The sequence below is a fragment of the Channa argus genome, chromosome 11 (assembly GCF_033026475.1).
Source record: "Channa argus isolate prfri chromosome 11, Channa argus male v1.0, whole genome shotgun sequence".
In the NCBI taxonomy this organism is placed as follows: domain Eukaryota; kingdom Metazoa; phylum Chordata; class Actinopteri; order Anabantiformes; family Channidae; genus Channa; species Channa argus.
This window is the reverse complement of record NC_090207.1, coordinates 23927936-23940627: the sequence shown is the minus strand read 5'-3', so window position 1 is coordinate 23940627 and position 12692 is coordinate 23927936. Positions and strand designations below refer to the sequence as shown.

Below are 12692 nucleotides of genomic sequence, written 5' to 3'. Positions count from 1 at the left end.
AATAATGATAATGGTCATACCAGTAAACTCAAAAAATAATAGTGATGCACAAATGATGATAACAACCGCAATAAATAGTGGGCCATGTTATTGCAGCTTTAAATTTAAGGACAATTTCAATGAATCCAGTTGACTTGGAATGTACATATTCTGCCACAGCTTCACTACTGTGGTGAAAAGCTAAAATTATAGGTAGAACAGAAGAAGTATCTGCCTAAGAATTTGATTATGGCAAAGTACTAAGTATGAAGCGTGCGAGTTGGTTTTTATAACTTTTCTGATGAGTCATGTTTATCGTAATCAGCTGAAGGACTGGAATAACTTGTCTGATCAGAAAAAGCCATTTGCACTTTGAAATGAGCCTGAGGCTGACTGGCTCCTTGCTTGTGCAGTGTAGTGTACAGCATAGTGACAGCCACTGTGTGACTGCTACTAACATTTTGTTTCTTACTAGTCCTTCTCATAGTTAGAGTTAGGTTTTTACAGTTTTTGTGTTACCAAACAAACAGTCCAAATCCTTATGACAAGTGGTTCAGCCTCACATAAAACAGAGAACTCCTGCTACTCCTCACATTTAAGAGGCTGGGACAATTAATATTTTGATATAAACTAGTTTCATTTTATAAATATAATGCATAATTTCTAGGAGTGAAAACATTACACTACATAAAATACCCCCCAAATATTACCCATGTCTCTTGATCTGTTAAAGTGGGTCACTAGTAAGCTCATGTTTCTATAGGCTGAAATCTAAAGGAGACAGTGAATGCAGCATATGGCGTTTGACCATATTTATGTTCATTAAGAACAACACACAGTATGTTCTTACAGTGTTCATTACATACATTGTTCATTAAAGTATAATATACATCTGTGGTGCTACCTTTTAATCAAATCTTCATCCCTGGGGAATCATAAATATCTCTAGTGCGTTCAGGGCCAAAGACAAATGTGCCTGTCTTTTCTTCTTACTTATTGTACCACTTACCTGTGGTTTTACATATTAGAAACAGGCATAATAATAAATATCATGTATTTCACACACCTGCTGTACAATCTATATATGCAAAAAAGAAAAATCTTATACTCAAAGAAATTGTGAAAAACATAATAGGAGTGCTCTGGTAGCCAAAGCATAACAGCGCATGTTATGTATCTGCAGCATTCAGGGTTTGAGTCTGGTTGGGAATCTTTGCTGCATGTCTCTCTTCTTTACCCATTTCCTGTTTACCCCTTCACTTTATAATATCAAAATAAAGGTATAAAAAAAAAGCACCGATCCTTACAGCCCAACATCTAAAAATACAGACCTTCAGTCTTAAACAGCATTAATGCCTTTCCATAAAGCTTTTATATCAGTTATTGAGTACATTCAAATTGTGATAAATTATGCTATGGTATAGTGCTTTAATCTAAAGCACTTTACAATGTTGCTTCACATTCACCCATTCACATCCTACATTCACACTCCAATAATGGCGGCTGCCATTCAAGGTCTTCAATTGACCTACCAAGAGCAATTTGGGCTGCAACTTGGGAGTCAAACCACTGATCAGAAAACCGGTTGAAAGTTTTCCACTTTCAACGTAAACCCTTTTAGACTCTATATTTAAAACTTAATAATATAGCTCAATTCATATATAAGTGGGTCTTCACCTGAAATGATGGTCATTTGATCAGATACATATATCAAGGTGAATCAGTGGAGTTTTTTGACCTTTTTGTAAACAGTTTAATGTTTTATTTCACATTTTCAACTTGTTTCTATGGTTCTAGTTTGGGAAATGCAACCAGATGACATCAGCTAAACTAAAAACCATTGCTTATGAAATCATCTGGAGGCAGTGTTTGAGCTAGAAACAGAGAGATGTACTCTACAAACTAAAATCATAGAAAGCAAGTTGAAAAATAGGGAGTCACCTCAATCTTTAGTTAATGAATCTTCTATATTTGTATGGTTTTAACACAGTCCACTTTCATTTGCACACACTGCAGTTCGTTCTCAGTAAAGAGCACTAAGCTCAGGTCCACTTCCACTGCTGCTGCTGCTGCTGCTTGGTCTTCTCTGCTGACACCCTCCATCCGATCTGAGATTTTTCGATGGGTTGAGGACATCTGCATCTGTCTCAATGGCAAGGACCTGCCTCTGGACCAGCTTACAGTAGAGCCCCCCACTGGCCATCAGCTGACTGTGAGATCCCTGTTCAGCTACACGGCCCCTGTCCATCACTAGGATGTTGTCCGCCTTCTCTACTGTGCTAAGGCGATGAGCGATCACCAACACAGTATGCTCATGCATGATGTTGTTCAGAGCCTGCTGAACCTGCAGTAGATATGGTAGAGATTAACGGAACAGTCACTAAAACCAACACCTCTCTGACACATTATCTCATTCACCCATGCAGCATTTTGTCAATTTCTTATATGCCAGATGTCATTTGGATTTGTTAAATGTTGCAGTTTACGTACTATGTGTTCACTTTCGGCATCCAGAGCACTGGTCGCCTCATCCAGGATAAGTACGCGTGGCTTGCGAATGAGAGCTCTTGCAATGGCCACCCTTTGTTTCTGCCCCCCCGACAACTGGGTGCCTTTTTCTCCAACACCTGGGGAAAAAAGCACCTATGTCAACAGTCACACACACTAACTGTTTAAATAGTTAGCTGTATCGTACACAACAATTTTCCCAAGCATGGCTCCATCGTACTCAAATATACAATAGACATTCACTGAAGATCCTCGGTTGATGCTGATGTTGTCTTATTCTTATCCAAGCAGAAATGAAAAAGAGACAAGCAGAAATGCATAATGAGAAAGTAGAGTCATATGGTGAAAAAGGACAGGAAGACCTGTGTGTCACTGGCATAACAAGAATAGAAAAGACTGTATGAGCTGATGAAAGAGCCCAGGGATATGTAGTATGAAGGAAGGTAGAATCCCATTTAATCTTAACTGAAAATTGTATTAGAGTTAGCTAATTTATGCAAGTTTAGGTATGGTTAAATAAAAACCACTAATCAGCACTTTTCTACCATTTGCTTCCTACAGTTTAGTTATGCAAATCATTGGGGATTAGCATTGGGGTTCCAGTAATAACATATTACATCAGTAGCTGATTGTACTGTACATATAGATAGAATGAATAATTACTTGTCTCATAGCCTTTAGGGAGATTGCTAATGAACTCATGAGCATTAGCTTTGGTGGCTGCTTGCACCACATCCTCCATTGGGACATCAGTCAGACCATAGGTAATGTTTTCCTTCACAGTCCGGGCAAACAGCACAGGCTCCTGGCCAACAAGAGCCACCTGCAGAAACAAAACAGCAAATTGATGGCTTTATGTGTGAAATACCATAACCAATCAGGCCAAAATGTAGCAAGAGCCTTATATACTGTATATCTTATTAATCTGTGTCAAAACAATTTAAAACACATTAGTGAGCCCCAACTATTGCTCTGGGTAGCATGCTCCTTTTATAGCCATAGTAAGAATAACTGGACTTGGGGCTGAGTGCAGAGGCAAATACAGTTATAGCAGAGCTTTTTTTCTGAGATTGGAAACAATAACAAAGATGTAGAATCACGCCAGCCTCATCCATTCAAAGAACATCATCCCCCAACCCTTTCCTTTATACTGTTGTAGACAGACCTTAGAGTGGAGGTAGTCATGGTTTAAAGTTTGTACAGGCTGTCCATCTAGCATCACTTGGCCTTGCTGAGGAAGGTAGAAGTTTTCCAGCAGACTCACAGAGGAGCTCTTTCCACTGCCTGAAGGTCCCACAAGGGCTGTGACCTCTCCAGGCTGTAGAGTGAATGACACTCCCTACAAAAGTTAAGTGATCTTTTAACCTTAAAAGAATTGGTTTAATCTTCAAAAATCTAATCTTTGTGCAATCTTAACCTGGCTGAATAAAGTGTGCAAAGTCAAGCCAGATTGAATTTTTATGTGCACCATCTTGTGAGGATACCCCTGCCCTTCTGCTGATGAGTAAGAATCTCTGTTGTGACGTTCTTTGGCATCTGGCATCATGGTAGGTCAGTGCTACTGCCATAGTTCTTTAGTTCAGTGGAGTAGTGCTGCCTCACCTTTGCCTCATCTCCATCAAATCTGAATAATTTCAACAACTATTTAGCCAAAAAAAAACAGGGAAGTAACCCACTGTAAAAATTGCAGCAGGCTGAGCACATACCTTACAAGAGGGTGTTCCCGCCCCCCAACAGTTAACATGATGTGATGTAACCTCACATTCTCTACAGTATATTGCCACATTAACAAGTTGGTAAAAGTGTATTAAACAGCACACTGTAGAAGCAAGAACCCTTTAGAACGAACCTTGAGAATCTCAGCTTCAGGGCGTGTTGGGTAGGCAAACGTGATGTCTTTAAATTCAACCAGACCAGAGCATTTGTCTGGAGCCTCCGTGCCATCAGCTGAGTGTTTGGGTTTTCTGTCCAGATACTCAAAAACCTTCTCAGCAGCTCCAACTCCTTGCATGAGGCCTGTGTACACTGATGAAATGCTCTGTAAAAGACATAATTTAGGTGCATTGTTATCTTTTAAGCGTTTTTATGGATACACGATGAAAGTTTGTCAAATAGATTAAATACCTCTAGACAGTCTCCCAGCTCAAGCAGATATATAAAAAAAGAAATCAAAGCACCACTAGTCATCTGACTGGTAACTACAAGGTGGCCGCCATAGTAGAGGATAGCAACCTCGAGAGCAAGCTCCGAGATCTAGGAGACATACCCAAATCTTACTGATGCGCTCATTTTGACATACAAGTATCAAAAAACAGATAATTTTGTTGGAACAAATCATTAGGTCTTACTTCACAAGACAACTTTTGATACCTACACAACTGGACCACATGTAAAAAGCATAAGCCAGAGCTTGTTTTTTATTGAGGCTGAACATGACTAAGAGCTTGGTGTAGTAGGATTCAGCCTCCCCATGCTCATTGGCAAAGCTGCGTACTGTCCTCATTGCTGAAATGGTTTCTTCTGCAACTTTATTAGCCTCTGCCAGAGTTGTTTGCACCCCTTTGGTTAGTTTCTGTAAAACAAATGTAAAGCGCAGACATTACTTTATTATTATCTGCTAAAGTAAAGGTCAACACAAACCCAAAACTAGTCTACCTTGTAGTATTTGCCATAAATTCTAGAGACAAGGGCGATAAAAGGGAATCCCATAATGAACACCAACGTGAGCTTCCAGGAAATCCTAAACATAAAGATGAAGAAGCCAGCCCCTTTGATGGTGCTCCTTAAGAAGATGTTGACATTCTGGGAGATGAGGTCGCTCACTTGGGTGGTGTCAGCTGAGAGACGTGAAAGGATGTCACCTATAGGGATGTACAGTAATAACATTAGATGAACTGCTTCTTCGCTAAAGAAGATACAGCAAGCTGATATCTGGATTTCGGTCAGCGCAGTCTTTGTGATGTGTCCAGCATCATCACCATCATCATGGCTTTTTGGTCTAACAACAACATCAGTACAACTTGCACTGTTGTTGAAACAGAACTACTAGAAGTCGTTCTAAGCCGTTTGTGGTGAGTAAGAGTAGTGTGAAAATGGTAAGCTAACACTGTTTTGTTTCCAGTTTGTATATCCGTGGGCCCAGGTCTTTTGCTTTCTTTGTCCCACACAAGCAGAAAACAAGAGCACTTGCTTTTCTACCTTATCAGTACCCAAAATGCTTTATACTCCTTCATCTGCACTCACAATCACACACACACACACACTCACTGGCATCACACTAAATTAGCTAAACTTGGGGTTCAGTGTCTTGCTCAAGGTCAAATCGACATGCGATAGGAGGAGCCTGTCACATGAACCAACATCCTTGGGGTTGAAATATTGCTCTTACTCCTGAGCATAACTTTGGTCATTTTCTAAATTATTTATATTGTCCAAAATATTGTGAACATACACTTCACTCTAAAAGTATTCGAACAGAACCCATGCATTATTCATGTGAGCAAAATTATTGGAACATGACTCACTGGTGTGTTTTGTTGCCCAGGTGTGTCCTATGACATTGATAATTCAAACAATACGTAGAACTGAATGACTATGCTCGGTTTCAGGTTTTGCCTGATTAGACTGCATTTATAATTAAGAGGTGTAACCAACACGAAAAAACCAGAGAGCTGTTTATATAGCCAGTACAGCCATTTGGAATGACCAGAAGAAGAAACAAAACACTGGAGTACTGGGTCGATTGGGTAGGCCAAGGTAAACACCAGCGGAAAGAAAAGAAAAGAAAAGCTGTAAAGTAAGACACTCAAACAACTGATACAAGGTTTCTGCAGAAACCAGAAAATCTAATTTAATGGTTTTTAATGCCATTTTTAATGCTTTCAAAATTAAATGCAAAAAACAACCGGAACAGAAGAGAATGAATGCATGTGTCTTAGTTCACTAGCTTTTGATTGCAATTCTGACTTGATATTATTTAGGTTATTGCATTTGTCCCTCTATCTTTTCCTTACAATATTAGATTCTGTTATAATTTGAGCCATGAGTGTGCTGGATTTGTTTTTAAACTTCTCAGCTATATGATCAGCATCCTTCTTAAGGCTGTTGCACACCACCATCAGTGCCTCTTTTTTTCTTTTTCAGTTCTCCCAGATCATCTTCCAAAGCTTTTCATTCCACGCATTACACCCTCCCTCTTCATCAAGGTAGATCCTGTATCTGGTCCTGGTCCAGGCTATAGAAGCCCTACTTACTTTGAAATTATGCACCAGATCCTCAGTCATTAAATTTCGAACATGGATGTCTAGATGTTTATTTTTGGTTGACACGTTGAAACTTTCATCAAACATCAACACAAATGGCCCTGCATTGTCTACTGCAGAAATCAGTTCCTTTTTGAACTGGGGCAATTCCAAACTTTAAAATGGAGCTAGATTTGTCCTTTCCAATAGTAAAAGACTTGGCTATTTCTGAACCCGGAAACATTTCCTGGAACAACTCTAAAACACCTTCATTAGATGCGTACCAGTAACGCTTCAATGTTACTCAATGTTCAATGTTACTACAATGTTCAGACACGATGCTCGAAGACTGCTCGTATTTCCAAACGTCGACTTGTCTGATAATTTTGCACCACCCGGCTCGGAAGCAATGATTCATTGTGTTGAGTTCCGGATGTTCACGCCAATGTACAGATCGAATTACGAACGAAAGTATTTTTCTCCCCTGGATAAGGGGTAGACAAGGAATTAAGTATTTGTCAGAACTGCCGAAAGAATTTGTATTGCTTCTGAGAATCAAATGTATTCCTTTTTAAAGCCATTTAAGGCCTTAATTTCAAAATCAATTTAATGACTTTTAATGCTTTTTATGCTCCACAGTAACCCCATGTTAGTGACATCTGTGACAGTTTCCAGAGGGCAGGAGTAAAGTAATCACAATCAACTGTTCGCAAAAGAATTCATGAACCAAATTACAGAGGCTACACCAGAAGATGCAAACCACTTACTAGCAAGAAGAATCTGAAGGCAAGGCTGGAATTTGCCATAAAGTACAGAGAGGAGCCTCAAAAATTAAAAAGTCCTTAAAAAGATTTTAAGGACTGATTAGACAAGGATTACCATTTACCAAAGTGATGGAAAGGCTAATGTTTGGAGAAAGAAAGGATGTGCTTATGATCCCGAACATCTAAGCTCATCAGTGAAACACAGTGGAGGTCATGTCATGGCTTGGAAAAATGTAGTGTAGTTTTCAGGGAAAAACTGAGACAGCTTCTGGGTGGTCAGGAGGTGCTTCCAGATGACTGCACCACTACAACTAATATGATCAGAGAGAAAGGTAGGAGGGTACTCTGTGTGAAGTGGGACACTGAGAGGAGAGAAAAGAGTAGACAGGAGTACAGGGAGATGCAGCGTAAGGTGAAGGTAGAGGTGGCAAAGTCCAAACAAAGAGCATATGAGGACTTGTATGCTAGGTTGGACACTAAACAGGGAGAGGTGGATTTGTACAGGTTGGCCAGACAAAGAGATAGAGATGGGAAGGATGTTCAGCAGGTTAGGGTGATTAAAGATAAGGATGGAAATGTATTTACAGGTGCCACGAGTGTGATGGGAAGTTGGAAGGAAAACTTTGAAGAGTTGATGAATGAGGAAAATGAATGAGAACGAAGAGTAGAAGAGGTGACTGGTGTGGAGCAGGAAGTAGCAAAGATTAGTATCAGCAACAATGGAAAGGAAAGGTGTTCAAGACAGTGGTGAGACAAGTGATGTTGTACGACTTAGAGACAGACGCACTGAAGAAGAGACGGAAGGCAGAGCTGGCGGTAGCAGAGCTTAAGATGTTGAGGTTCTCTTAGGGAGTGATGAGCATGGACAGGATCAGGGATGAGGACATCAGAGGGACAGCTCATGTTAGATGATTTAGAGATAAAGTCAGAGAGGCCAGATTGAGGTGGTTTGGACATGTTCAGAGGAGAGACTGTCAATATATTGGTAGAAGGATGCTAAGGTTGGAGCTGCCAGGCAGAAGTTCTAGAAGAAGACCAAAGAGGTTATTTATAGATGTAGTAAGAGAGGACATGAAGTTAGTTGACAGAGAAAAGAGGATGCAGAGGACAGGGTTAGATGGAGGCACACGATTCGCTGTGGCAACCACTAAAAGGGAAAAGCCGAGAGGAAAGTAGAAGTTGGCTTTACTATCTGTATGGTGATTGAGAACAATAATATTGATTTAGAAAATGACCAAAGTTATCCTTTAAGGGCAGAAAGCAATTAGTGTTGAAGGTAGAGGGAGGGATGTGTTGATAGTGTTCCTGTATCACCTGTATGGTTTTCATCAAAGAAGGCAATCTCCTGCTTCATCAAAGTTCTGAAGAGATGATTTCTGAGCCGAAGGTTTACTCTAGCAAATGTCAGGGTGAAGACTCCTCCACGCACTCCCACTGCAAGTGAACTGAGGAGAAGGAATAAAAGAGAAAAGGGGAGAAGAAAAATAAATCTTTTCAACAAATAAAAATGATAATTACACCAAATAAAACATTATAGCATAACATTATAAAATGATATATTTCAACTCATCCCCTTCTGTTAAAAGGAGGGGGAGTAAATAGTATTAGACAAATAGTATTGTTTTTATTTTATGTAATATTTTTATTTCATTTATGTTTACTCCTCTAGCTGGGATTTTTCTTACTTATTGATCAGTAGTTTTTACTTGTACTTGTTTATTGTCGTGGTTTGGGGGAAGTTTTTCCTTCCTTTCTACTTTTCACGTGGAGAACAGCTGTAACAAGCCAACACAATTTCTCTATGGGATCAATAAAGTTTTTTGAATCTTGCATCTAGTCTTAAGATGTTGGTGCTTCAGTGCTTCCTAAAAACAAATGCCAAATTTATTGTCTCTTACATCAGTCATTTTATTTTGAAAATACACACATGATCATAGTGATCCCATGCACGATGTCCAACCCCTCTCCCATAATTACTGCTAGGTTCCCCATCAGAAGATAACCTGTGCACATACTCACCTTGCTAACGCCAGTACTGCCACTGTGAGCACAGGTTTAACAAAGTACTCCATACTCTTGTAAACCACAAGGCTGTCTATGGCCTTCCCATAGTAGTATGGTATGAATGCTTCACCTGTATGTAAAGGGAGAGAATTTCAGAATTTCCTAAATGAATTTGAGCTAAAAGTATTCGTATCATGTGCTTTTTTTTGGCTGCTTTTGTCTTATGCTATAATAAATTCAATATCTTTTAGTTTTGGAGAATTAGTTGAAGAAAACGAGCAACTGTGGGCCCCTGAATATTGTGATGGTCAGTTTTCATTGACCAAATAATTAAAATTTTAAAATATCTGAATATATTACAAAATCTGAATATATGAAACAATGTAGACAAATTCAAAATAAAATGTATCTTTTAGATGAAGCCCTTCATCATGTGGTCTTAATGTAATATTTTGGCATAGTGGTCACACATTTGAAACATTGTTTTGAAGCTTATTATACTGGTTACTGTGTAATATGTCCTAAACCATATCCATAAATGCACTACATCTTTCATGTTTGTTTCTCTGTCTAACACAACCGTCATATCAGACAGCAGTAATCACTGTCAATGCACTGTTTTATATATGTAAAGAACACTCACACACAGCAGAGATGAGAAGGAAGAGAACAGCAATGGACAGCAGTTCAGAATCCTTCCTGCAGTATGATAGCAGACGTCCAAGTGTAGCCCCAGAGGCAGTGTTTTCCTTCTCCTGGCTTCTCTCTTCCTTCCCTGTCTTCCTACTCTCCTCCTGCTCCTCCTCATCAGCTGTCTCCATCAGCTTCTCTGTGTCCTTGGTGCCCAGTCCTCTTCTGATGCTGTTTTGGTAGCTTACTGGTTTAGACTCCTTTCCCAGCAGCCTCCAGAGCAGTGTGACAGCCAGACAGGAGACACAAGTCCAGCATATCAGGGTCAGGGGCCAGGGCCGGTGGCTCAGAGAATCCAGCTCCGTAAGCATCAGCATCTTGGCCAGGGTGTAGGTGACAATGATGAGGCAGAAGAGGAGAATGAGGTTGTTCAGGCTAGTGACCCGTGGTGGACCTTCCTCCTTGTTCCATGAGACGCCTATGGAGGCTCCCAGTAGGAGGGAGGCCCGGAGCAGCACAGTACCCCAGAGGTCCAGCGCTGACTGGTGAATGTTAAAGTCCAGGGCATCATTTTTGAAGATGTTTAAGTTTAATCCATGTGCATATAGTACAGTGGTGATGACGATGTCCAGCAGGATGTACAACACAGTGCAGCCCACAGATACTGTGATGCTCATGCTGATCATAAAGGCAGAGTAATGGGACGTTATGTGTTGCAGTTTTTAAGCTTTCCAAATTAATGACACATTGCAGCTTTCAAAATAAAATTCAAGGAGGTTAGCAGCTTGCATAAAATACAAGAAATACCACGAAAACTTAAATAGGACTTACATTCATTAACGAGAATATAATAGATAAGACTGAACTTGAGCAGAAAAGACTCCAAAACTGGCAATAGTTGCTATAGTTTTTTTAAACTTACCTTTATTTTGGAGGGCTTTACTTCCTGCCGTCGATGACTCGTACCTAGGGGAAGTAAGGCGAGTTAATAGGTTATTATATCATGTATAACTGTTAGTAACTAATTTAAGCTGTCACTGCGCGGAGAATGGTTTTCCTGTAAGGCTGCAACGTCACTCTATCACCTTTTCTACTGCACTGTTAGCTAGCAATGCAAGTTAGCGCTAGCTGATAGCAGGCGTTCAATTGCACACACGTTCGTCCATGCTATTACGTTCCAGCCAAGGTGTCTGCAGGAACGTTTGATATTTGACTATAGTTTGTCTATTTTAATCATAAAGCAACAACAGCAGCATAAAGACAATTGTACTTGCTCGGCGCCAGCATCCAGGTCTCTACTTGATTCAGGTTGTTGTTGCACGTGACCGTCGGTGAAGTGTACACCGGTATTAGAGATTTTCTGTCACACAGAGGAGTCACGCGGGACGGTATCTGACGTACCTGTCTTAATCACGATCACGCGCTAATACTACAACGTTTTTTGTGTAAGATGTCATTTCATGTAATTGCTTAAGGAGAATAATCCCCCTACCATCAAAGGTACACGAGTGAGTTCAGTATAAACTCACAGTATCCCATGATGTAGACACGACATTTAAAGTCTGTGCAAACCTAACGTACCTGTATGATGAATAGTTTGAGGTCAGCAAACTCGAAAAATCTTTACTATTGTACACGTTCAAACTTCCAAACTTGCTTGCCTTTCACAAATGAAATAATAAACAATGCTTTAATGCACGCAATTACATCCTACACATCTCTTGTTTTGTCCCTGTGGTTGCGGAAGCGAATATTGTGCGCGTCTCCTCCCAACAGGTGAAATAATTGTGGCGAGAGGTGATAAGAGATAAAAATGAAGGTGAAAGTTGAAAATCTTTAGTGAGCTTCCACAGTGTAATGGAAAAAACTCAAGTAAAATAAACGGAAATCTCATTTTCAAATAGTGACAGAGTAAAAATGACCATGATTCGTGTGATAGTGTGTCATACATTAATAATGTTCGATGGGTAAGCAGTACTTTACTGAAGTACTATACTTAAGTGTGTGTTTTATTGGTATTTCCATTTATGATTCCTTTACTACCTTTACTCCAGTACAGTTCATTTACCTCTTTTATCGATGATGTTTGTTACTTTGGAGATGCAGGTTCTCAATATATACAATCAGCTAATATTTTTTTTATTATGAATTAACCATCAGACATTGGTTAAAATTAGCTTCACCTTTACCAGCTGCTGTTTCTGGAGATTCTTGGCCTTTATTTATTCATGATTGAGATTACTGTTATCTTTATTAGATTTAATATATTGTTATAAAGTACCAAATGTTGAACTTTGTATCTTCAGTAAAGAATTTGGAGTGGTACTAAATTAGGATTGTATTTGCACTTTTAGTTTAATAATAATAATACATTTAATTTATAATGCACTTTTTATTAAAAAACAAATTTCAAAGTGCTATAAGAAAAAGGGAGCATAAAACATATAAACATTATCCCTACACAAGAAACGACCAGTTATTAAAAAGCCATCTTGAAGAGATAGGTGTTTAGGTGCTGCTTTTCAAAAGCAGCTACAGTCTGTGGAGCCTTCAAATGTTCAGGAAG

At 39.5% G+C, this 12692-nt stretch overlaps 1 protein-coding gene across 4 annotated transcripts; it reads right to left on the bottom strand.

Moving 5' to 3' along the window:
• Positions 1-776: 776 nt before the first annotated feature.
• On the bottom strand, positions 777-11900 carry abcb9 (ATP-binding cassette, sub-family B (MDR/TAP), member 9). 4 transcript variants are annotated; one of them, XM_067522122.1, is made up of 13 exons: positions 11708-11896; positions 11049-11092; positions 10140-10804; positions 9512-9626; positions 8807-8937; positions 5143-5348; positions 4862-5059; positions 4612-4740; positions 4337-4525; positions 3653-3826; positions 3151-3310; positions 2470-2606; positions 777-2323 (listed from the first exon to the last, which is right to left on the bottom strand). In XM_067522122.1, exons 3-13 carry the CDS (start codon positions 10801-10803, stop codon positions 2003-2005), a joined length of 2424 nt encoding a protein of 807 aa, XP_067378223.1. In that variant the 5' UTR covers position 10804; positions 11049-11092; positions 11708-11896; the 3' UTR covers positions 777-2002. The 4 variants fall into 4 exon arrangements, 3 of the variants coding, with proteins under 3 accessions (XP_067378223.1, XP_067378225.1, XP_067378224.1); XM_067522124.1 differs by lacking the exon at positions 11708-11896 and adding an exon at positions 11397-11522; XM_067522123.1 differs by lacking the exon at positions 11708-11896 and adding an exon at positions 11212-11507.
• Between the last annotated feature and the right edge of the window lie 792 nt (positions 11901-12692).

Excerpts from the sequence above, each read along its gene's own strand:
- abcb9 (XM_067522122.1), bottom strand. The coding sequence starts at position 10,803 with ATGAGCATCACAGTATCTGTGGGCTGCACTGTGTTGTACATCCTGCTG. Across the intron at positions 9,627-10,139 it reads CCTTCTCATCTCTGCTGTGT|GTGAAGCATTCATACCATAC; the intron begins GTGAGTGTTCTT and ends CTTTACATACAG. Across the intron at positions 2,607-3,150 it reads CCCTAAAGGCTATGAGACAA|GTGTTGGAGAAAAAGGCACC; the intron begins GTAATTATTCAT and ends TTTTTTCCCCAG.